The sequence below is a fragment of the Podarcis gaigeae genome (genome assembly GCF_964106915.1).
Source record: "Podarcis gaigeae genome assembly, chromosome: 15".
NCBI classification, from domain to species: domain Eukaryota; kingdom Metazoa; phylum Chordata; class Lepidosauria; order Squamata; family Lacertidae; genus Podarcis; species Podarcis gaigeae.
The window spans coordinates 14,474,122-14,498,337 of NC_139692.1; the positions used below are offsets into that span (position 1 = coordinate 14,474,122).

The 24,216-nt window shown below is 43.2% G+C and overlaps 1 protein-coding gene and 1 long non-coding RNA gene across 15 annotated transcripts in view; one reads left to right on the forward strand and one right to left on the reverse strand.

Moving 5' to 3' along the window:
• Nucleotides 1–23,600, reverse strand: LOC310832245. Its single transcript, XR_014558194.1, has 3 exons — nt 22,301–23,600; nt 4,096–4,149; nt 1–680 (listed from the first exon to the last, which is right to left on the reverse strand). It is a non-coding gene; the product is annotated as an uncharacterized lncRNA (long non-coding RNA).
• The window catches only part of ST3GAL4 (ST3 beta-galactoside alpha-2,3-sialyltransferase 4), a 181,411-nt gene that overhangs the window by 97,810 nt on the left and 59,385 nt on the right, over nt 1–24,216 (forward strand). For 7 of the 14 annotated variants that reach the window (XM_083713727.1, XM_083713726.1, XM_083713731.1 and 4 more), the window contains 2 exons: nt 14,127–14,253; nt 16,139–16,213. Coding sequence is in view for 3 of the 14 variants with exons in the window: in XM_083713719.1 (XP_083569845.1) it covers nt 21,653–21,759 (107 nt within the window). In the remaining 11 variants the exon portion in view is untranslated. Of the gene's footprint in view, nt 1–14,126; nt 14,254–16,138; nt 16,214–18,578; nt 18,654–20,911; nt 21,760–24,216 lie in introns of those variants that run through there. The other 7 variants (XM_083713743.1, XM_083713742.1, XM_083713733.1 and 4 more) reach the window with 5 other exon arrangements.

The following is a 24,216-nucleotide window of genomic DNA, read 5'->3' on the forward strand; positions in this document are numbered from 1 at the left end:
CTTGGAAAGCACCAAGGGGATATGAGGGCACCATGTTGCAATGTCAAGAAGCTCATAGTTGGATAGGGTTTAAGAGTACTCAAAGTGGTGTTCAAAGCCAGTTCAGTCTGCCAATATCTAGTCAAACATTGAGCAATTTCTTTTGAAATAGGACTCTTTCGTTTGTGGATATACTTGTTTACTTGATTCCTTCATGCCTGTGGGTCTGTTTGGTTTGGGCCATGCGGGGCTATTGATAAGGGACATTACTTTGTACCTTGGCCAATACCTGTACAGCGCATCATTTGCACAAAAAATGAGCAACTGGAGGACTAGTGTCATGTTTACAGTAGGTGTGTGCATGTGAACACCTTCGCATTGTTGAAAGCCAAATAAATGCAGGGCATTACCTAACTAAAATTGAGGCAGCACAATAAAGACCTGTTCTAAAGTATATTTCAAGTAGATTTAACATAATTGCTGCATGATTCGGAGCCATGCCATGCTGCATCATGCCCATTAGTTTCCATAGCCTAGAGCAGGGCTCCCCAAACAGTGATCTGCTGGCTGACAGTGATCTGTGAGGTTCGTTCAGGTGGTCCTTGGTGCCTTGTGCTTGGAGATGGGAGATGTCACATCCATCACGCTTAATAGTCATATTGATTTTAATTTCTTTTATATTTTGCTTACATTTCTTGATTCTGTGGAGTACAATATGTAAGAAATAAAAGATGCAATAACAATGCAATTAAAAAAAAACAGTAATAGGAGGTTCTCAGGAAAAGAGAGTCCTTTCATGCAATTGGCAGCATAGCACTGGTTGCTGGTGCCTAGGGCGGAAAAGAGAGTCCTTTCATGCAGTCAGCAGCATAGCACTGGTTGCTGGTGCCTAGGGCTGCCAGAGTGACCCCATCTTTGCCTCCACTGGTGCAAAGTGGGGCCATGCTGCTGGGGGAGCCCAGTCAGCTGATGTGGTCCTTGGTGGGTGGAGAGGAGAACCTGGCTACGATGTGTTGCGCTGGGGGTCCGTGCCCCCTCAGAAATTGTGTGCCCGGGGCCATAGCACCCCGGCACCCCCACGCTACGCCGCTATGTGCAGTACCTTTCTGTCCGTGGAATAAGGCCAGCCACTTTATATGCGCTGATTGTGATGAGACCTATATATTTGCTTGTAGCCCAGGGCTGTTTGCTCCAGGTCCCAGGACACAGCACGGCATCCAACTAAATCATTGTGCATGCGTGATGGCTTCTGTGAGCACAATGGAACTTCTCCTTCCCTCTCATATCCCTGTCCCCAAATCTGCTCCAGAGGGTTAGGGAAAAACCCTAGAGGGCATTTGGGTGGTGCAGGGGTGGGGGAGGGAGAGAGAGGGAGGGAGGGGAAGTTACCTTGCGATTGTAAAAGCATTCAGCACGTGGGATAGTTTAGCCGAAAATAACCCATAGGCCACATTAGCACCATGCATTTATAGCAGTATCATGCTTTCTCCAAAGAATTCTGGGAGCTGTAGTTTGTTAGGGGTGCTGAGAGTTGTTAGTATACCCCTATTGCCCCTGAAGAAGTGTGCATGCACACGAAAGCTCATACCAAGAACTGACTTAGTTGGTCTTTAAGGTGCTACTGGAAGGAATTTTTTTTTGTTTTGACTATGGCAGACCAACACGGCTACCTATCTGTAACTGCCCCTATTGCCCCTGTAATATTATTACATAGTGGCTTAGCAATCAGTCCCTCTTCACAGGGAACTCTGGTACAGTAATTATAGTTCTGGGAGGATAAGAGGGGCCTCCTAACAATTCTCAGCACCATCATCAAACTACAGCTCCCAGAACTCTTTGGAAAAATCCATGGCTGTTTAAAGCGGCATGATAGCACTTTAAATGTATGTTGTGAATGTGGTCATAATCTGAAGGTATGCAATTATCTTGCTTCTGAATCAAAGGGCAAATAGGAGTTTCGTCACTGTTTGGAAAGGGAACTCCCCTAGATCCTTATGCTGTGAGTAAAAAGCCTTGCCTTCCATGGTAGGATGAAAATACAAGAAATCATATCTGGTGCATTGTAACTCTTTGGCATTTTCTGCTTATTTCTCCTTGTCATCATTTGTAAGGATGCGTAATCCTTAATTCTCAAACCCCTTACGTTGATTCAAGGTGAATAATCTTAACTCCGCTTCTTGTCTGAAGCTGTCTTCTAGCCTAGTACACTATTTATTTCTCAGTTTTTTGTTTTCTAAACCAGCCGTGTAACAAAATAGAAGACATTTCACAGTTCAGTGAATTGACATCTGCAACAGGATGCTATTCCCCTCTTGTCTTAATTTGTTGTTGTTTTTTTAATTGGTTCCCCCGCCCTTCGGTTTGAATTCCATTTTTAATTGGGTTGGTTCATGCAGAGTTTTCTTTTTTGAAAGCAACAACAGCGATGTTGCATCGTGTTTCCAATTTCTGCTCCTGGCAGATCAGCTTCCATCTCACAAGTCTTTCCTACTTAAAGCATTTGCAGAATTTTGTTGCACCTCTCCTTCGTACCAGAAGCTGGGCAGGTGGCCTGAGGATTTGTCAGTGTTGGCGATTGTGTGCAGAATTTTAAGTTTTGGAAACCAGGCTGCAGGAAGGACCAGGAAGGTCAAAATCTCTGAGTGCACTACCCATGCTGCTACTTCCCAGCCCCCCCCCCCAAAAAAAAGACGGGGGGGGGGGAGGGGAGAAGAAAAGAGCAAATCAGCTTAATCTGGCTACCCTGTTATCAGTTAGTTAGTTAGACAAAACAGACTGTGCTAAGTAGAGTCTAGAGAGACCTGTATTTTAGATGAAGATGACTCTGGTTTACACATGCTATTATATGCATTAGTGACCTCTACTGGAGAAGGACAGAGCAGAGTGTGCCTTAGCAAGTGTGTTGTGTTTAGGTTAGTGATAGCTTTTGCTAGCACATGGCTGCTGCCGCCTAATTGGACAGATTGAGCACTTCAGTGGTCTGGGCTGGAGTGGGAGGTGGGACTGCCTACAATAGCTGCACAGTGATTGGAGCAAATGTAAGATTCCTTCTAATCCCAGCACACCCCTTTATCAACAAAATTAATGTAACAAGGATTTAGGAAGGAAATTCTATAGATGCAAGAAGTACAGGGCTGAACAGCTTGGAGCTTTCTGCACTGTGTTGCAGGATGCCTTAGGTTGTCTCTTAACTCTGACCTTGTATAGGATTGATCTAGACTAGGGGTAGCCAACATGGTGCCCCCCCCAGATGTTGCTGGACTCCCAACTTTACATGAGCTCCAGCCTGCATGGCCAATACAATCGTACCTTGGTTTTTGAACAGCTTAGTTCTCAAATGTTTTGGCTGCCAAACGCCGCAAGTGATTGTTCCGGTTTGCGAACTATTTTTGGAAGCCAAACATCCGATGGGGCTTTCGCGGCTTCCAATTGGCTGCAGGAGCTTCCTACAGCCAATCAGAAGCCGTGCTTTGGTTTCCAAACGTTTTGGAAGTCAAACGGACTTCCGAAACGGATTCCGTTTGACTTCCAAGTTACGACTGTAGTAAGGGAGGATGGCAGTTAATGGTCTGAAAACACCTGGTTGGGGAAGCCTTTTAGACCATTCTTCTCCTTCTTCCTCATAAGAAACACAACAAAAAACTATAATACAGCACATTAGTGAGCAGTTTCAAGCTGTTGTGATGACCCTACATAAAGAACATCATATAAAACTCTTTGAAAGCTATTCATCCCTGCAGTCTCTAACTACTGGGAAATAAATATTTAAGGATAAATATTATGGCACACCATAGCATTGCTAAGCGTGAACCTCTTGGGTCAGAGATTTTGTTGGATCATAACATTTATGTCTAGACATTTCAGCAATGTGCCACCCTCGACAGCCCATAGTGGGAAAGCGGAGAAACCTTATGACATCCCTCCAGTCTTCTTCCAACATGTAGTCCACACAAATATAAACTTCAATAGTGCTTTGGCACAGAATCACTTGTTAACTCTCGGGAAAACAGATGTATGTGGGGACGCCAACTCATAAAGTGCCGTTCAGAATTGGTAAACATCCTAAAAATATAAAACAGAAAATAAAAGTGGAAATCCTAGTTAAACATTACTTACAGTATGGGTGCAGGGCGTGAGATAGTTGATTCTGGTTTGCAGAGCAAGTTGTTCCTATAAAGAAGGAATATATTTAGATATAAACTCCTCTATGTGGATTACGAGGCTTCATACTAGAGAAGGCTTAACGACAAAGCATAATATTTGTTTCTGTTAAGATAAGAGTATGAGTTTCCTTCGGAAACATGATAGTAATACGTTCCTTCACAATGGGGTCACCTCAGCAATTAGGGGTGCTGTATTTTGGGGACGCAGGTGGCGCTGTGGGTTAAAGCCTCAGCGCCTAGGACTTGCCGATCGAAAGGTCGGCGGTTCGAATCCCTGCGGCGGGGTGCGCTCCCGCTGCTCGGTCCCAGCGCCTGCCAACCTAGCAGTTCGAAAGCACCTCTGGGTGCAAGTAGATAAATAGGGACCGCTTACCAGCAGGAAGGTAAACGGCGTTTCCATGTGCGGCTCTGGCTCGCCAGAGCAGCGATGTCACGCTGGCCACGTGACCCGGAAGTGTCTCCGGACAGCGCTGGCCTCTGGCCTCTTAAGTGAGATGGGCGCACAACCCCAGAGTCTGTCAAGACTGGCCCGTACGGGCAGGGGTACCTTTACCTTTACCTTTTATTTTGGGGGTATCTGTACTGCTTTTGATTACAGTGCAGCGGCTGTCAGTCAAGTCATAGCATGATAAATGTGAGATTTGTGGTGTAGTATGTAATATATAGTAGTATGTTGTTGTTTAGTTGTTTAGTCGTGTCCGACTCTTCGTGACCCCATGGACCAGAGCACGCCAGGCACTTCTGTCTTCCACTGCCTCCCGCAGTTTGGTCAGACTCATGTTTGTAGCTTCGAAGACGCTATCCAACCATCTCGTCCTCCTCTGTCGTCCCCTTCTCCTTGTGCCCTCCATCTTTCCCAACATCAGGGTCTTTTCCAGGGAGTCTTCTCTTCTCATGAGGTGGCCAAAGTATTGGAGCCTTAGCTTCACGATCTGTCCTTCCAGATAGCACTCAGGGCTGATTTCCTTAAGAATGGATACGTTTGATCTTCTTGCAGTCCATGGGACTCTCAAGAGTCTCCTCCAGCACCATAATTCAAAAGCATCAATTCTTCGGCAATCAGCCTTCTTTATGGTCCAGCTCTCACTTCCATACATCACTCCTGGGAAAACCGTAGCTTTTACTATACGGACCTTTGTTGGTAAGGTGATGTCTCTACTTTTTAAGATGCTGTCTAGGTTTGTCATTGCTTTCCTATATAGTAGTATATCAGCTTGTTATTTTAAAAAGCTGGAACAAGGCCTTTTGAAGTTGGTTAGGGTTAGCTGCTTTAGGAGACAGCGGGTTATATTTATATCTGTGTATGAAACAAAATGTGAACCAATTTTGCTTGGATATGCTGCATCAGAAAAATTTGTCATAAGCAGTTTTTATCAAGAAGCATTACACGAGTTTTGAGTTTTATTGTACTGTGTGTGGATAAATACATGTATATAGGCTGTTGGGCTGGGGAGACGAATCGGTGTTTATTTTTATATGCCTTTGAGGCTTATCTGATTCTCTGTAGTTTATTGCAGAGTATGTTGAATATTGCTTACAAGTTGAGCGTTTAAACCGTATATATTGTGAAAATTATGGTTTGAGACTGAAGTATTTGTTCATGACAGCTTATTAGGTGTTATACACTTCCTAGAGTGTGTAATTTTGTATGCTTTTACACACCCCCCCTCCTTGATAAAGCGTTTCGTCAAATTGTGTTGGGACCACATCTACTTGCACAGTTATTTTTGTTTTGTCTTTGACTGTGTACCCATGCTTGTACCCTGTAACTTGTAAGGCAAGTGTTTGCATTTTGAGAACCAGCATGGCATACCATTCAAACCCTGATGAAAATAGGGCCGTCCTGTTCCATAATTATTATTTAACTATTTATACCCTGCCCATCTGACTGGGTTGCCCCAGACACTCTGGGCAGCTTCCAACATATATAAAACACATAATAAAGCATTAAATATTTTAAAACTTCCCTAAACAGAGCTTCATTCAGATGGCTCGGTGGTTGGATAACTCCATACCCTTCAACATTTCTCCGATGAAAATAGGGACATCCTACCATACCCTCCAGCATTTTTCTGAGGGAAGTAGGGAAGTCCTAAGGAAAAGTGGGACATTCCAGGATCAAATCAGGAACTGGGACAACTTCTGTAAATCCGGGACTGGTGTGGTGTTCTGAAGGGATGAGGAACCTGTGGCCTTCCAGATGTTGAAGGACTCCAGCTCCAGCTTCCATCAGCTTCAGGGTAGCATGGCCAATAGTCAGGGATAATGGCCCTCGGATTCCTGGAACGCCACAAGTTCCCCATCCCTGGTATAGTGAGTAGGGTGTATGTCTGGAGGGGGACCCCTGTCTGAAACCCAAGAGAGTGACGGCTGGTCAGCGCTGACAACAATGAATTAGATCAGTGTTTTTCAACCTTTTTTGGGCAAAGGCACACTTGTTTCATGAAAAAATCATGAGGCACACCACCATTAGAAAATGTTAAAAAATTTAACTCTGTGCCTATATTGACTATATATAAAGTAATTCTCTTGAATAGGAATCAAATAAACACAAAGAAAGTATTTTATAATTACTTTATTATGAAATAGTAAGTAAACAGAAATATGAAAAATTATAAAATACTTTATTTTTAAATCTTTCGAATTTTTCAATTTTTGCTGCGGCACACCAGGCAACATCTCGCGGCACACTAGTGTGCCGCGGAACAGTGGTTGAAAAACACTGAATTAGATGGTCTGACTTTATATAAAAGCAGGTTCCTATGTTCTTTTGATCCCTCCTTTCCCCTTCTCTTTGATCAAGGTGGCCCAACTTTTCATACCAAGTGGGCCGCAAGAGTACTTCAACACAGAACCCATGGGCCACAAACTGAATTAAATTTCCATATCGTAGATTAAAGTGTTTGCAATATATTTAAGATGATTTAAAATACACAGGTAATATATACCATCAAAGACACAATTAATAGATTTAATTATTAAACAAAGGTATGCACTTTCGATAACAATGCACGACACAATAAATAAATTTTAAAGGCTTTAAAATGTTTTTTTCTTGAATGTTGATGAGGGCCACGAAAAAAAAGGCCCTGCGAAAAAAGGTCGCAGGTTGGATTACCCTGTCTTTGATATATTTATTCTATTATTTCTACAGCCAGGGTGGAGAACCTCTGGCCTTCCAGATGTTGTTGTTCCAGATGGTCCTTGACCATTTGGGCTGTGGCTGATGGGACTTGGAGAATGGCAGCTTCCTCATCCCCTGCTCTGCAATCTTGCAGGTGTTAGCTAGCCTGTGCTTCACTTCAAGAGAATCACTGTGTTTCTGTTTGCTAGCTAAAAGGACAGCTATAGTGGTTACAGGTGAGAAGGAATTGCAGGCAGACAGGTGGGCATACTCTGCACCCAGCATAGAAATGCCACAGAATTCTGCAGGAGGGATAGTCCCATTTTGATTCTTCTTTCGCCAGCCCTCAGCAGGCTAGTATTTCATTTTTGCAGGCTACGTAAGTTTTGTGGGCTTATTTGTAACCTTAGCAGCTGCCATCGCTTTCCAACTCACTCCATGCTGTTTCACAATCACAAAATCCGTCCATATAGCCAGAGAAGAAAGAAGAAGATGTCAGTGGTATAACATATCCAATCACCTTTTCAATAACATGCAGTCTCTCTCTTTTTATTTTTCATTTTTGAATATGTCCACTAAATGTGGAAAATGTTGACTTTTGATTTTTAACATCTCCAGCAGGCTTTTATTGCTGCAAAAATGATGTTATTTAACATGAGCAGTGATCATGTACTAGACACAGATTCAAACAGATAGATGGGGTTTAGACAGATTAGAGCGCCAGTTGTTTTTAGGAATTGAAATTGTTCCACAGAGGCAGTTGTACATTCTTGCCTATCTATCTATCATCTATCTATCATCTATCTATCTATCTATCTATCTATCTATCTATCTATCTATCATCTATCTATCTATCTATCTATCATCTATCTATCTATCATCTATCATCTACAGTGGTGCCCCGCAAGACGAACGCCTCGCAAGACGAAAAACCCGCTAGACCAGGGGTCTGCAACCTGCAGCTCCGGAGCCGCATGTGGCTCTTTTACACCTTTGCCACGGCTCCGGGGCGGATACTAGCGAGGGGGGGGAGGCGCATTGTGCGCCCCGACACTCCCCACTGTGGCGGGCGCTGTACTGGCTGTGACGTCGCATGGGGGCGGTGCGTGCGTTAGTCACACACCGTCCGGACGTCACCTTCCTGCCCGCCCGCTACATTGTAAGGGGCATGTACGCTGGTCACTGCATTGAAAGGGGGCATGTATGCTGGTCACTGTTTTGAAGGGGAGTGAAGAACACACACACAAAAAAAGGTAACTTGTTAATTTAACGTTTATTTCTATGAGGAGGAGTAATTCTGAGGGGTCAAACAAAGAAATAATAAAAAGTGACAAAAAAGTTATTTTTATAATGACGAGTTTTGCGGCTCCCAGTTTTTTTTTCTTCAGAAACGGGTCCAAGTGGCTCTTTTTGTCTTAAAGGTTGCAGACCCCTGCGCTAGACGAAAGGGTTTTCCGTTTTGGAGGCGCTTCGCAAAACGAATTTCCCTATGGGCTTGCTTCGCAAGAAGAAAGCCCATAGGGAAATCTCCGGGGACCTCTTTTAAATGCTAGCGGTGGGGAGCAAAGCCTTTCCCCCCCCCTCCGGCCTTCAGAAGAGATCCAGGAAGGCCGGCGGGGGCCGAAAGGCTTTGCTCCCCACCGCCAGCATTTTAAAAGCAGTCCGGGATAGCAGGGAAGCGCTTCCCGCTATCCCGGATGGCTTTTGAAGGCAGGCGGGGGGGGGGGAGCAAAGACTTTTGCCCCCCACCCGCCTTCAGAAGAGGTCGGGGGACAGACTGTCCCTGGACCTGGTTCTGAAGGCGGTTTCCATAGGAACGCATTAATTGATTTTTAATGCATTCCTATGGGAAACCGTGCTTCGCAAGGCGAAAAACTCGCAAGACGAAAAGACTTGCGGAACGAATTAATTTCGTCTTGCGAGGCACCACTGTATCATCTATCTATCTATCTATCTATCTATCTATCTATCTATCTATCTATCTATCTATCTATCTATATCTATCATCTATCTATCTATCTATCTATCTATCTATCTATCTATCTATCTATCTATCATCTATCTATATCTATCTATCATCTATCTATCTATCTATCTATCTATCTATCTATCTATCTATCTATCATCTATTATCTATCATCATCTATCTAATTTATATTTGTTTCAAACATCTGTATTTGTTTCAAACCCTATGCCCAGGTTTCAGTGTTCGAAACTCCCATTGTTCTAGGTCAGGGGTCAGCAACCTTTTTCAGCAAGGGGCTGGTCTACTGTCCCTCAGACCTTATGGGGGGCCGGACTACATATATATATATTTAGGGGAAGGGCAATGAACAAATTCCTATGCCCCACAAATAACCCAGAGATGCATTTTAAATAAAAGGACCCATGCTACTCATGTAAAAACACGCTGGACCTGGACTGTCCGCAGGCTGGATTTAGAAGACAATTGGGCCAGATCCAGCCCCCGGACCTTAGTTTGCCTACCCATGTTCTAGGTGCATTTTGCGACAGGGAATTTCATTAGCGCAAGCAGCTTCTGAGCTCTGGGCACAATACTGCGCTTAAGATTTCATATTAAAACTGCAGAGTGGAAGGAAAGTCGGACCTTTTTCTGCCTCCCCACTTCCAGCTACTCTCTGAAGACTGGAGAAGAGGCCCCCTTATGAATATTAGAGGGTTGGCAGGGGAAGGACTATTAGCCCATGTGAAAAATGAACATAATATTTTAGCTGCAGCTCATTCATTTTCTGCTTTGTATTCTTGTTATAAAAAAGCGCCCCTGACATTCCATTGTTGCACCCATAACCTAGGTTTAAAGTTCCATTTAGCTCCTAGCTTTCATATCTCAGTTTTTGACCCTGCCAGGTTTGCAGGGAGCTTAAAGGTAAAGGGTAAAGGGACCCCTGACCATTAAGTCCAGTTGTGACCGACTCTGGGGTTGCGGCACTCATCTTTCTTTATTGGCCAAGGGAGCTGGCGTACAGCTTCTGGGTCATGTGGCCAGCATGACTAAGCCGCTTCTGGCGAACCAGAGCAGCGCACGGAAACACCGTTTACCTTCCCGCCTGAGTGGCACCTATTTATCTACTTGCACTTAGACGTGCTTTCGAACTGCTAGGTTGGCAGGATCAGGGACCGAGCAACGGGAGCTCACCCCGTTGTGGGGATTCAAACCACCGACCTTCTGATTGGCAAGTCCTAGGCTCTGTGGTTTAACCCACAGCGCCACCCACGTTCCTCTGCAGGGAGCTTACAAGTAGATAAAAATAAATGTAAAATATCTCCAGTAACTCAATAGACATAGAAACAGCAATGAATGAATGTAGAATGAAGGGATATATTCCCTTTGTGCCATTACACTATCTAAACGCTTTATTTGGGGTGGAGGTCACCAGTAAGCTGCCTCTTGTTGTGACCCGGCATTATAATTTGGTGACTTATTAGGGTGTCAGGATCCACCTGAGCCTCTTTTAAACTGAGTAGGACTTAGCATGCAGTTTGCACAAACAGTTACAGATAAGTAGCCGTGTTGGTCTGCCATAGTCAAAACAAAACAAAATTCCTTCCAGTAGCACCTTAAAGACCAACTAAGTTAGTTCTTGGTATGAGCTTTCGTGTGCATGCACACTTCTTCAGATACACTGAAACAGAAGTTTCCAGACCCTTCTATATAGTGAGAAGGTGGGGAGGGGTATTACTCAGAAGGGTGGTGGGAATGGGTGATTGGCAGATAGCTGTGATGAGCTTGTTGACGACTCTTAACGACTGCAATAGGTCTTACACTAACAATGAATCAATCTATGCAAGAAATACATTTTTTGGACACTACTATAACAATACAGGATGGGCGCATAGACACCACCTTATACCGTAAACCAACTGACCGACAAACATATCTACATGCCTCTAGCTACCATCCCAAACATACCAAACAGTCCATTGTATATAGCCAGGCACTACGTTACAGCCGCATCTGTTCCAATTCTACAGACAGAGACTCTCACCTAAGAGATCTACAGCAAACCTTTTTAGAACTAAAATACCCAGCAGATGAAGTTAGACAACAGATCAACAGAGCCAGACTGATACCCAGAGAGAACTTGCTGCAAGACAGACCCAAAAAAGAAAATAACAGAACACCTCTAGTCATCACATACAGCTCCCAAGTTAAAACAGTACAACACATCATCAGAGATCTACAACCTCTCCTGGACAATGACAGTTCTCTTTCTCAAGCTCTGAGAGGAAGACCTTTCATTGCCTACAGACAGCCACCCAATCTTAAACAACTCCTAACCCACAATAATACTACAACCAGACCTAACACGGACACTGGCACCAGAGCCTGCAATAAACCCAGATGCCAACTTTGCTGCCACATACACCCGGACAACACCATTACTGGCCCCAACAACATCACACATACCATCTCGGGACTATTTAATTGCTCATCGTCTAACATTGTGTATGCCATCAAATGCCAACAGTGTCCTTCAGCTCTCTATATTGGACAAACAGGCCAGACCTTACGCCAAAGAATAAACGGACATAAATCGGACATCAGGAATCACAAGACAGAGAAACCAGTAGGAGAACACTTCAATCTCCCAGGACATTCTATACAAGATCTCAAAGTAGCTGTTTTACTACAAAGGAATTTCAGAAATAGACTGGAAAGAGAAGCTGCTGAATTGCAACTTATCACCAAACTTAAAACCATGGAGAGTCCTGGTCTGAACAAAGACCTTGGATTCTTATCTCATTATACATGACAAAGCCATTTTTCACCTTCTCAGCCCTTGCTTTTTCCTGTAAGACCTATTGCAGTCGTTAAGAGTCGTCAACAGGCTCATCACAGCTATCTGCCAATCACCCATTCCCACCACCCTTCTGAGTAATACCCCTCCCCACCTTCTCACTATATAGAAGGGTCTGGAAACTTCTGTTTCAGTGTATCTGAAGAAGTGTGCATGCACACGAAAGCTCATACCAAGAACTAACTTAGTTGGTCTTTAAGGTGCTACTGGAAGGAATTTTTTTTTAGTTTGCACAAAGTGAGAGTGCATCTGGGGCAATGAGCCGTTCTGTGTCCTGCCATTCCACGAGCCCTGCTGTGCTCTTGAGATTGCTTTGGCTGACTGCCTTTGATGCAGCGAACCTTAGCAGAACCCGCCAAAGGCATTTCTGCATGAAGCCGTGTCACTTCTCTCCTCAGGTTTTGGAGAGAGAGTGCTTGTTTTCTTTGGTTGCATCTCGGTGATTCACTGGGTGGTGAGGGAGCTACTTATCACACATCCTTGTTCTCCTGCTCTTAAGCCCCGGGACTTTCAGAATAGTTGACGTTTTTATAAACATCAACTAATAGCAACAGCAGTGTGGCATAGTGTCAGAGCAAAATTGGAAGGAGACCAAAAAGTTGATCAGGTCTGGGTGGAAGAAGGAGGACTTCGCTGGCTGGCCCTGGAACCAAACTGGGAGTGGTACCTAGCAAGGCTCCTTGGGGAAAATGTTCTACGGCTGGCGCACCGCAGCAGAAAAAGGCCCTTTCTCCTGCCACCACCCACTTCAGAAGGTGTTGGGGAGAAATTATAAAACTTTGGCAGGTTCTTGTGGGTAAACTTCAGCAGCAGACATGAGGGAGAGCAGGACTCCTCTTTCAGGAATCTGGAAACATTGTTGGTAGCCTTGTTGTTTTTAAATCTATCCACCTTTCTGCTTAAAAGCTTCTGAGGTAACTGACAACTTTAAAAACAAATGAAAACGATACCTCCGCCTTTAAAACAACATTTAAAACCAACAAAACCAGGCATTCCGCCTCGGTCTCCTTTGACAGAATTAAAGCAGCACGAGCTTATGGTTTTAGTGTGTTTCTTATGCTTGTTCTGGTATGTTCCCTCTCTGCCATGGCTGCAAGGAGATCAGAAACCTTTGCTACCAATTTCAACTAACCACAGTTTAGTGTTATGCCTGGACCCTAAACTGTGGTTTATCATAAACTATGGTTAGTTCAGACAAGCCAGGTTTATAACCTATGGCTTGAATCAACTAGTCATAGTTAAGGCGGACCGTTGCCTGTCTCAGTTTAGAAATAATCCCGAGCTATGTTTGAAGTTGTGGCAAGGCTTTGCTGTTGTTGTTAAATAAGGTTTTTTGAGGGGGGCACTCTTGGCACTCTCTCTTTAAAATTCTTCAAACTGGCTGGCCCCCTGAAAATCTACAAATACCCCCCCCCAAGAAAATAGATAGAAGACACATGGTCCTGTGGAAGCGGACATGCTCCTTTCCCTTCCTTCTCCTACCTCCCTTTTCCATTTTTCTTTTCACCAGTTCACACTTAACATTTTGTAGTTACTGAACATGCCTCTTCCTCATTGGACTATAAAATAATAACAATTATTTAATCTTTTAAATTATTATTTTGCACCTCAGGTGTGTTTTCCTAAACACTTTTTTAATGCTTCTGCAAACCTTGGAGTTCCCTTTAGCATGTTGATATTCCACACCCCCCCCCCAACCCGGTAGTCCTGTTTTGGCTACAATATTCTCAGGCTGCTATTGAAGGAACAGGATGGAGCAGGACCCGTTGGAAAGGTTGGCAATCCCAGTCGGTGTGTCACTGTTATTAGTCTAGGCTGACTCTCCCCCTCTTCACCTTATGACAGCTGATTTGTGCCCATGCGATAAGCAGATCTTATTTGCTTTCTGTTTAATGTACTCCAAAGTATGCAGCGAAAGTAATAGCCACCCAAGTATGTGAAAATACGGCTTCCTCCTAATGATGTTGGAACCAACTACATAATGAAGCCTTGCAGCATCCCTTTGAAGTACATAGCATTGTTATTGTTTCTCTTTTACAGATGGGGAACCTGAGGCACAGAGAGTCTCATAATCTTGCCCAAAGTTTCCCACTAGCCCAGCTGGAAGGAGAAATCAGGAGTCCTGCAGCTGCCCGACACCACTGCATTGCATAGTGTGCAAGGAGGGGTAAGCAGAGCATGGTTGGTAGTTACTGGAATGAATGGACTTCTTTCCAATGACAACTGCATTGGCGCCATCAGGATAATGCTTTATTAAATGTTGTCTGCCTGCCTGCCTCATCTGGACGATGTCTACTAGGGTGTTGGCAGGAAAACCTCGCAGAGAGAAAGGTTTCACCGTGGCTCTTTGAGTTGGAATTGGTAGGAATAGACAGGGAGACTCACTAGGCTACCTAGATATATGTAGACATTGACTGCTTACTTGGTTCATCTAGTAGAAGCTACCCATATTTTTTGCTCTATAAGACGCATCAGACCACAAGACGCACCTGGTTTTTGGAGGAGGAAAACAAGAAAAAAAAATGTTCTGAATCTCAGAAACCAGAACAGCAAGAGGGATCACTGCGCAGTGAAAGCAGCAATCCCTCTTGCTGTTCTGGCTTCTGGGATAGCTGCGCAGCCTGCATTTGCTCCATAAGATGCACACACATTTCCCCTTACTTTTTAGGAGGGAAAAAGTGAGTCTTATAAAGCAAAAAATACGGTATTTTCACCCCCTTCCCTCAGTCAACCATGCAGGCCAAAGTATAACAAAAGCTGCGATTCTCTGATTAAAACCACCATATCCCTTGTTCCAGAGGCCAGGCCAAGTGATGACTGATAGGATTGCAGCTATGTAGAGTTTTAGTGCCTTATCAGGATGTAAACATTCCTGTTTACAATACAAATAAATCCTTTATGCATTCTTTGCAGCTAATTGCACAGTGGCCTCAGAGGGAATGGTTGAAGAAGAGGTTGTCATCATAGCTGATACTTCAAAATGTGCTTACACAGGCAGTGGTTATTGGGGTGCAGCCTATAGGCTATCAAGGGCTACTAGCAAGGATGGCTATTTTCCACGTCCACTGTCAGAGGCAGGATGCCCCAGAATGCTAATGCTTAGAGAGCTGATGCTCTCAGGTACTGCTTTTGGGCTTCTCGTGAGCATCTGTTGAGCCACTGTGAGAACAGGATGCTGGATAAGATGGGTCGTTTGCCTGATTCAGTGGGTTCTTCTCATGGTCTTACAACAATAATGGAATCTGGCATCTGGAGCTCTGCTCTGGTAAACGTATGTAGTGTGGCAGAACTTCTCAATCCAGGTCAGAATCTGGTAGGTGCAAATTCCATAGGCATCCCACTTTCCCCCTCTTCTCTCATTTTTTTGTGGCACGCTGAGACCAGTCCCACAAGCTTTTCAGCATGGCAGGATATGAGTTATCACAAAACATGGGTTGAATTGCAACTGGCTGTTTGGGCAAGCAGTTACCTATCCTTTTGTCTTTTATCCAGATTTGTGACTTAACCCATGAGAAACTGTTCTACCTGTGGTGAGATTCATGTTCTGTCTCCATTTCTGGAGCCTCTCTGGGAATGTTTTAAACAAAAGAAGAAACAAGAAACACAGATTCCTTTGTGTTTCCTGTCCCTTCTGCCTCCTCCCCACTTGTTTAAGCCCATTTCTACGAAGGGGTGCTTCTCCTTGTGTCCCGTTGCAACCCCCCAAAAGCCACCAAACGCCAAGACTTATTGAAAGGTTTATGTAAATTCAACCTCAGCTTGAATGTGTACTGTGCTAAGGGCCAGAGCTTAGTGGTAGAACATTTGACTTGCATGCAGAAGGTTGTAGGTTCCATCCCTGGCATCTCCCAGTAGGACTGGGAGAAAGACTTCTGCTTGAAACCCTGGAGAGCTGCTGCCAGTCAGTGTAGGACATGCTGAGCTAGATTAACCAATGGTTCTGACTCAGTATAAGATTCCTAAAGCAACACTCAACTGCCCATTTCATTTATTTACTATATTTTACTGCCCACCCAAATCATTTGCATTTTTCTTTGTTTATTTGTCCACAGACAAAAAAAATGGGATTGTAGATTCCCAGCCCATGGAGGTGATGCTGTCTTGGTTTGGGAAGGAAAGGACTGTAAGTAAGTAAAGTTTTAAAGATGCATTATATGGTAGCTCGATGATGATTAGGAAGCATGGAGACGTGTGAAATGGGACAGCAATGTGTTTTTCTCTCCCAATTTTATTTCTCTATACAATGGGCCTGTAGTGTGCTTTGGAAGCAGATCACAACTCACCTCTGTGTCATTTATTTCGCTGTACTGAGGTGATAACCAAGTGTCTCTCCATTGCAAATATAGCCAGGTTTCTTAACGCCAGTTGCGACCCTGTTTGGAATTAACATGTACTAAATGGGAACTGCAAGAAAAGTGTCCCACATTTATAGGACATGACTCCCCACCCCCTAAAGAATTCTGGGAACTGTAGTTTGTTAAGGGTGCTGGGATTTGTAACTCTGTAAGTGGTGAAGAACAGTTCCCAGGATTCTTTGGGGGAAGCAATGTGTTTTAAGCGTGCCCTATATGTATGGTGCACATACAGCTCCTGTTCAGGATTCCATTCAGCTCCATTCTGATCTGCTCCCCAACAACCAGCCCACCAGGGGGGTTGTTTTGGGTCCCCCCCTTAAGAGTCCCCCTCCACCCCGCAAGCCTTGGGGTTTTCACCAAGTGTGCTCATACCTTCCACCTGGTTCGTGGGTGGTGCTGTTTTCACTACTTAAAGAGCAGCATTCACAGCTTGATCATTAGAAACAGAAGACAATGAATATTAGTGGGGATGGGGATTCCCTCCGCCCACTCTTGGAAGCTGATATTTGCCAATATTAAAAGAGACCCAGGAGATCAAATCTCATATCTCAGCTGTCTTACAGAGTTTATCCCTTACTGTGCCCATTTTACAGATTGAGGGATTGAGGCTGGAAGAGGAAAGAGCAGCTTGCTTCAGGCTACGTAGTGAGTTCATAGCAGAAGTGATTTCTAAAGCAGAAACTTCCTAACAGCTTGTCTCTTCTCTTCTCTATTGTACCAGTTGTCTTTTTAAAGTAGTCAGTGGTTATTCAGGTATCTTCACATCCCTAAGTTTAGCATTCACGTCATTGGATTTTAAAAACAGATTAAACTGCATTTTAGAGTGCTTTTTAAAGTATATGTCTGATATTAGATAGGCACCATCTCAGCTGTTTTTTCAGCACCTAATGAAGACCTTCCTCTTTCAGCAAGCATTTTAAAGTAGAGATCATTCCCAGTCTGTATTGGCATTGTTTTAAAATGTTTTGATTGTTTTATCACCTGTGTGCTTGCTACCCTGGGCTCATTTGGGAGGAAGGGTGGGATATAAATAAATAATTATTAGCATGTGTTCCAAGAAAAAAAATGTTTGTGGAATGTCCTGGGTTTAAATGTAAGAATATTAGAACTTTATTCACAACTTACACTTGCAAACAAAGGTTTTGTGCTTAGAAATAGGTAGCCTTGAAGCTCTGATTTCTTGATGCAGACATAGCCATGGTCATGAGGCTGGAAGCTTCTTGCAGACTCAGGCAAGGATGGTTAGGAAATAGGGAGCCTGCTGCTGGAGTTAGTATTTATGGTGATGCTGCACTATCTACAGCAATATTTAGGATTGTTGGCTTTTAAACCAGTGGTTGAAACCTGAGTTCAAAGCTGCTGGCTTGCACTAACCATGGCTAGTGCCCATTCAGGTAATGCTGACCATAATTAACCCTAACGAGAGAAGGGAAGGTGGAATTAGCACAGGTAAGAGAATGGAGATCTGTGTGAGTCTGGTTTACGCTCCCAATCTCCTAACTCTTCTTAGGGGATTATTAGTGTTTACATCTGTACTAGGGTTGTATTTGGAACCCAATAACAAGAGCTTCCAACATGTGATTGTTATCGCTTCAGAGCTTTTACCACAAAATTAGCATTCCTAGAAAGCGTGTCGTAGCGGTGTAGGATCCTTGAAACATCCACCTATTCAATGTTGACTTGGCGTATGATACCTTTTGGTTTCTTTATTGCATGGTAATGGGTACATATTGCTGTTGGAACGATGAGCCTTACTAACGATCACTTAATGATTATTTTGTTACCACTTAACACCTTTTAGCTAACATGTTGGTAAAAAGTAAACACACCTTTATTCCTTCGTTTGGTGCATGTTTATGGATGCATTGAAAACACAAAATTTTGTTAGTTATTAGTATTTTACCCCGCCCGTGACCCATTTTTTTTGTCATGTTGTATTATTTATGTGTGTACGATTTTGAAACAAGAAAATAAAAAACTAACTTTTTTTTAGTAATGTTATGAGTCTTGAACTAGGTGCTGCTGCTTATCCCAAGTATTTTAAGATGCAGTCCAAAAATAGGCATATTTAATTTTCCTTCTGCCAAATAAGTGGCACCAATGTAGCTCGTTTCCTCCCTGTCCTCTCCTAGTGACTCTTTTGATGGCTCTGTGTGAAACATCTGAGCAAATTTAGCTGATTTATGTTTGATGAGGCCCTAAGCTACTGAAGGTAATGGGGCCCTTTATATGTCCAGCTGTCCTTTGTCAACAACAAACTGTTGCTGTTTTTTATGTTGAATCTATGCTATATGGTAATTTATGGACCTAATAGGTATCTAAAGCCATTTGCACATAACAAAATAGGAGCCTACACAACACAAAACACTGTTGCTGTATATAGGTTTTATTTTATTTGTTTTTTATATTTTGGAAATGTACATCCAGTTTTTCCCCCTTTAATTTTTTTGGGGCCCCCCAATAGAGTGGGGCCCAAAGCTATAGCTTGTTTAGCTTGTACGTAAATCCGGTACTGGGTGTAGGGCATTATTAGTTGTGGTATTAGCACCTAAACTTACATATATTGCATAGTTTTAAAGATTTTTTTTATGCTGACAGCCCTGTACAGTTTTTTTTTTTATGCTGCTTTATTGTGTTCTTATACAGTTATACCTCGGGCCACAGATGCTTCAGGTTGTGTTTTTTCAAGTTACGGATGTACCAAAACCCGGAAGTACCGGAACGGGTTACTTCCGGGTTTTGGCAGTCGTGCATGCGCAGAAGCACTAAATCGTGCTTTGCGCATGTGCAGAAGCGCCGAATCGCAACCCGTACGTGTGCAGACATGGCACTGCGGGTTGCTGACACTGCGGGTTGCGAACGTGCTCCCCACACGGATCACGTTCACTTCCTGAGCATCCACTGTATTTCTGTACCGCACCCTAATATGAGAGGGAAGTAATTAAAAGCTTTTATAGCACTGCTAGATAAGATATAGAAGAAGAAGAAGAGTTTGGATTTGATATCCCGCTTTATCACTCCCCTTCAGGAGTCTCAAAGCGGCTAACATTCTCCTTTCCCTTCCTCCCTGACAACAAACACTCTGTGAGGTGAGTGGGGCTGAGAGACTTCAGAGAAGTGTGACTGGCCCAAGGTCACCCAGCAGCTGCAGGTGGAGGAGCGGGGAATCGAACCCGGTTCACCAGATTACGAGTCCACCGCTCTTAACCACTAGACCACACTGGCTTTTTTATATTCTGGGTATATTCAAGCTAAGCTATTTGCATATGTGAACATGCTCTTTTCTCGAGGGCGTTAGAGCCAGAGGACCTTGGTACAGGTGTGGCTGTTGAATGCCAGAAGTGCATGTTAAAAAAAGGCACTTGTCAGCAAGAGAAGTTCTCAAAGCAGAAGTTGGCTTCGCCATATGAAAAGGTGTTTACAGTGTGAATCAGAAGAATGGCTTTGCCTTGGCTCTTGAGGAGATTCAGTTGCTCTGCATGTGTGCACCCTTCTTGGTAATTTGGTGGCAGAGCTTTTCTTGGTTCACATGCTCTGCAATGTTACACTGCTTGAAAATCCACCCATGAAAGTAGACACAGCTGTCATCAAAAGCCATTAACAGGTATGTGCACACCCATTTTTAATACATTGGACACAGGACAGGAAGTAAAGAGTCTGTCAGCTCAAATTAATGCTTCTTGAGAGTGAATAGCAAAGGTTCATGCATGTGATGAGGAACCCCAAACCCCCACCCTGCAGTCTCTATAGGCATCTTTTGTCTTATTGGCTGATGTGGCTTTTCATTCCCCCTTCTATATTACCTCCAGGCAAGTGGCGCAAGTAGCAAATAAAGATTAAATTAATTTCAGGAGGGCAGTGGGACTCTAGAATTCTCTTTCAAACTCAAGCTTGCTTGCAAATCTATGAAAATATCTTATAAATTCAGTGCTTTTTGTTAAAGTTCTTAGATAACAGATGCTGTTTACTTGAAGGTGCTAAAGACAAAGATATTGCTTTGGGTTGTGGTTGTTTTTTAAAAAAGAAGCTATTATTATAAGTTGTAAATGTCTCAAAAACTCAGTGAATTTACTATTCAAAAAAACAAAAAGAGCTGTTGCGAATGATAGAAGAAGCTGCACCTGTAGAATTTCTGCCTAGATGTCCCCCCCTCCACTTGTTGAGCTGAACAACCAAGATGTGAGGGTGCATGGAGACTAATCTGTAAGTGAGCGTAATGTTTAAGACCGTACTAAAGTCTTGGCTGCTTATGTGGCATGGGAGTTTGTTCTTTACTTTACCATTTCTGTATTTACTGAAGCTCAGCTGGAAATTGTCGGCCTTAACCTTCATCTTGAACCAAAGCTGCTGTTGTTTGTTTTTTTAAAACACATATTTAAAATGACACAAATACTTAAATGCCAACACTGCTAATGCATGAGCTTTAACAGGGGTTGGGCACCTCAAGCCAGGAGCCAACTGTGTCATTCCAAACTCTTTTGTCTTGTCCTTGGGACTCTTCCCCAGGCCCCGGCTCTGACTGGCCCTGTTTTGCATCTTGCTTAAATGGGTTTTTGTTTCTGTTTTTGCCTGGCTGGAATGTGTCCTTCCCGTATGACAATGCCTCTTGCTTGCCTGAATGAATGAAAGGCAGAGAGGACTGTGCGAGTGTAAGCAGAAACTAGCCTACTGTACAAAGATAGTATTTCCATTCATTGCTCCACTCATTTTTGCCTCTGCACAACCAGCCAAGGGGACCCCACACGGATGACAAAAGGTTCCTCACATTTGAGTTAGAAGGAGAAACCATTTTAAAGGCCATCCGATTTGGTGTACAGGGGCGAGAGCTCACAGGTTCCTGTGGCTTGCAGGGAAGGCCGTCTTTTAATGTCCCGAATTTTTCCTTAAACCTTTGTGGCTTTTTGCTTATGGCCACCCCTGCTGCCGACAAATTGCAAGGGACGGGTTTCAGAGCTTCCTTTATTTAACCACACTGGTTAATCAGTTAAAGTTTTCAGCCTTTGGCTTACTACATCCCGGGATCCCTGGTCAGATAACTGCCTGTATTAGCATATCTTTGTAGCCATTGCAAACGTGGTGTCCAAAAGCAGCCTTTACAGTGCTGCTATGAGTGTGTTGTGTGTGCGCGCACGTGTGTGCGTCCCTCGGCTGTGAAATTTTCCCCAGTTGCTGACTCCCTGTGGAAAGGTTGCAGCTGTAAACAAGGTAACTATGATAAACACAAGGAGGGGGTATCCAGCAAGCAGTCAGGCTGCAGGTGTAGCTGGACCGCTGAAAAGATCACCTGCACGCAGATTAGCACAGCTAAGACACCTCAGGTAAGGCAGAAGCCTACTTTTGTGCAAAAGTGGCCTTTTGCAGTGTGTGGGAGGTGTCTTGTTAAGGTAGTGGTTTGTGCAGAAAACTATGGCAAATACAAGACATTTTAGTAGCTGCTTGGGAGTAGGGGAAACTTGTTTGTTTGAGATTACAGTGCTGGTAGTCACAAAGGGTGGCCAGCTTGTGGCGGGAGGAAGGTCACTTTTCTTGTGATGAAGGTCTGGAATCCATGGGCGTAAGTTGTAACCCTACCCATTGGCAAGCAGTCAGGCTCTGTAATAAAACTTGGTATAACCTGACAGTTGAGTCAGAGTTACAGAACATGTGTATAGGGAGCACTGCATGTTAAGCAGTGTATCAGAACATATGGGATTTTTTAGTCTTCTTTACAAAACTTTTCTATTCCTTATCCTCAGCCATTTTTTCTCAACCATGCCTAAAATACCATTGGTTACAGTTTTCAGAGACCAAGTAAAAATGCACACGGGAGGGAGCAATGCAGTCCACAGTCTACCCTTCTGAAGTGGAAAATGGACTTACCAGCAAGCTGTTGAGATTCTGTTATAGTTTTGTTGATTAGAAGGATCTCACCTTTGGCACTGATCTGATCTGTCATCTTGACCATACAGTATCGCTCTCTTTGGCTGATCCTTCCTTTTTCAAAAATGGGGAAGATCTATTTATTTAAAATATTTTAGAACTGCCCCTCATACAACTAGATTCCCTCAGTACAAGGGGCAATAATAAAACAGCACAACATGCTGTTTAACATGTATTGCTGGAAAAGTGGTTGCAATCTGCTCAACAGGAGCCTGCATGTTTGCACTAACATTGTGTGCAAACTGAGACTGTGTACACATGTGTGCTTATGGGAACATTACTTAAATACTCCCAGCCTTATTGTGGATTACATTTGAGATAAGCATAAAGTGGGGGAATTAGTACCACTTCACCCAATTCACAGTTAACCTGCAACATTAATAGCTTAAAGAGGCTATGACAGCCAATCACTAGCATGAATTAGATATATTTGTGGAAAGTATATTTATCATTGTTTATAGCCATAATAGCTAGAAATGCAATATCCCTGTGTTCAGAGGGCAATAACCTGCATATTACCAGATTATATTATAATATTACCTTATTAATGGAATCATGCATGTGTCAAAATTTGCTACATGCTACATTTCTGAAGTACATTTTAAACCAGCTCACCTCTTTCATGGATTCTCCCATGTAATTTTCATCAACTGTAGTTTTGTAGGAGTGCTTAGACACTTCTTGTGAGTCACAGAATAATTACCTACAGTATTTTAGTTTTGTAGAATATTTATACTTTACATTGATTACCATATAGATTTCTTATTATTCACAAGGTATTACAACATTTAGGGCCAAACTAGATATGAAGCCATTTACACAATTAGCAATTAGTTTTTTTGTTTGTTTTTTTAAAGTGAATAGCAAGCACAAAGGTCTGATCCAGATTAGGACCTGGGCTTGCAGGACAGGTTGCTGGGGAGTTTAACCCCTTTCCCCCAGTTGTAGCCTGGATCAGGCCAGTCACAACTGCTGTTTACTTTTTTTCTTTTTAATTAGCCATTGTCTTCTGTTATATTCTGTTGGAAGCTGCCCAGAATGGTTGAGACAACCCAGTGAGATGGGTGGGAGACAAGTCATAAATAATAATAATTACTATTATTAAATCACTATTATTATTATTGGGAGCTGCCATAGGGAACTGACGGGTTCTGAGGGGATTCTGAGGAGACTGGACAGAGAACAGAGACTGGGGAGATTGCAGGACAGGGGGGAGAAGGAGCTGTCCAGAGAATATCATGGTGGGGAGGGTATCATCATAATTTTATTTGTATGCCTCCTTTCCATAGCTGAAACTATGCTGAAGGCGGCTTTCAGCACAAGATTTACACAATTACAAACACAACAGAAGTCAAACAATAAATAAAACACATCAAAAAGTATACAACCAAATGGAAACAATTTCCACGTAAATCATAAGAGCTAAAACTAAAGATACAACAACAATATCAATAACAAGCTCTCTCTTTTAAAAATATTTTTATTAGACAATTTCAACAAAACAAATTATCAGTCCAAATAATCAACTATATTATTCCCTCCCCTTTTTTATCCCCCCCCCCAAGACTTCCCTCAGCTCCCCTCTGGTTTGTTTGCACATTCCTCTTCTCTGCATGTTAAAAATGGTACATATCATTTACCTTGTCTATCATATATTCTATTCTATTAATAAATTTGTGGATGTTTATTAGCAGCAAGCTCTCTCAACCCCTCCCACCCCGTGAACAATACTCCAGCCCAAGGATCTGTTCAACAGCCTCAGGTTTTGTAGCTGGAGTCAGTCAGCACTTCACTCTCCCAGGCCAGATGGGAAAAGGCCAGCAAGGCAGGGTGCAGGTCTTCCAGGGCTCACAGCC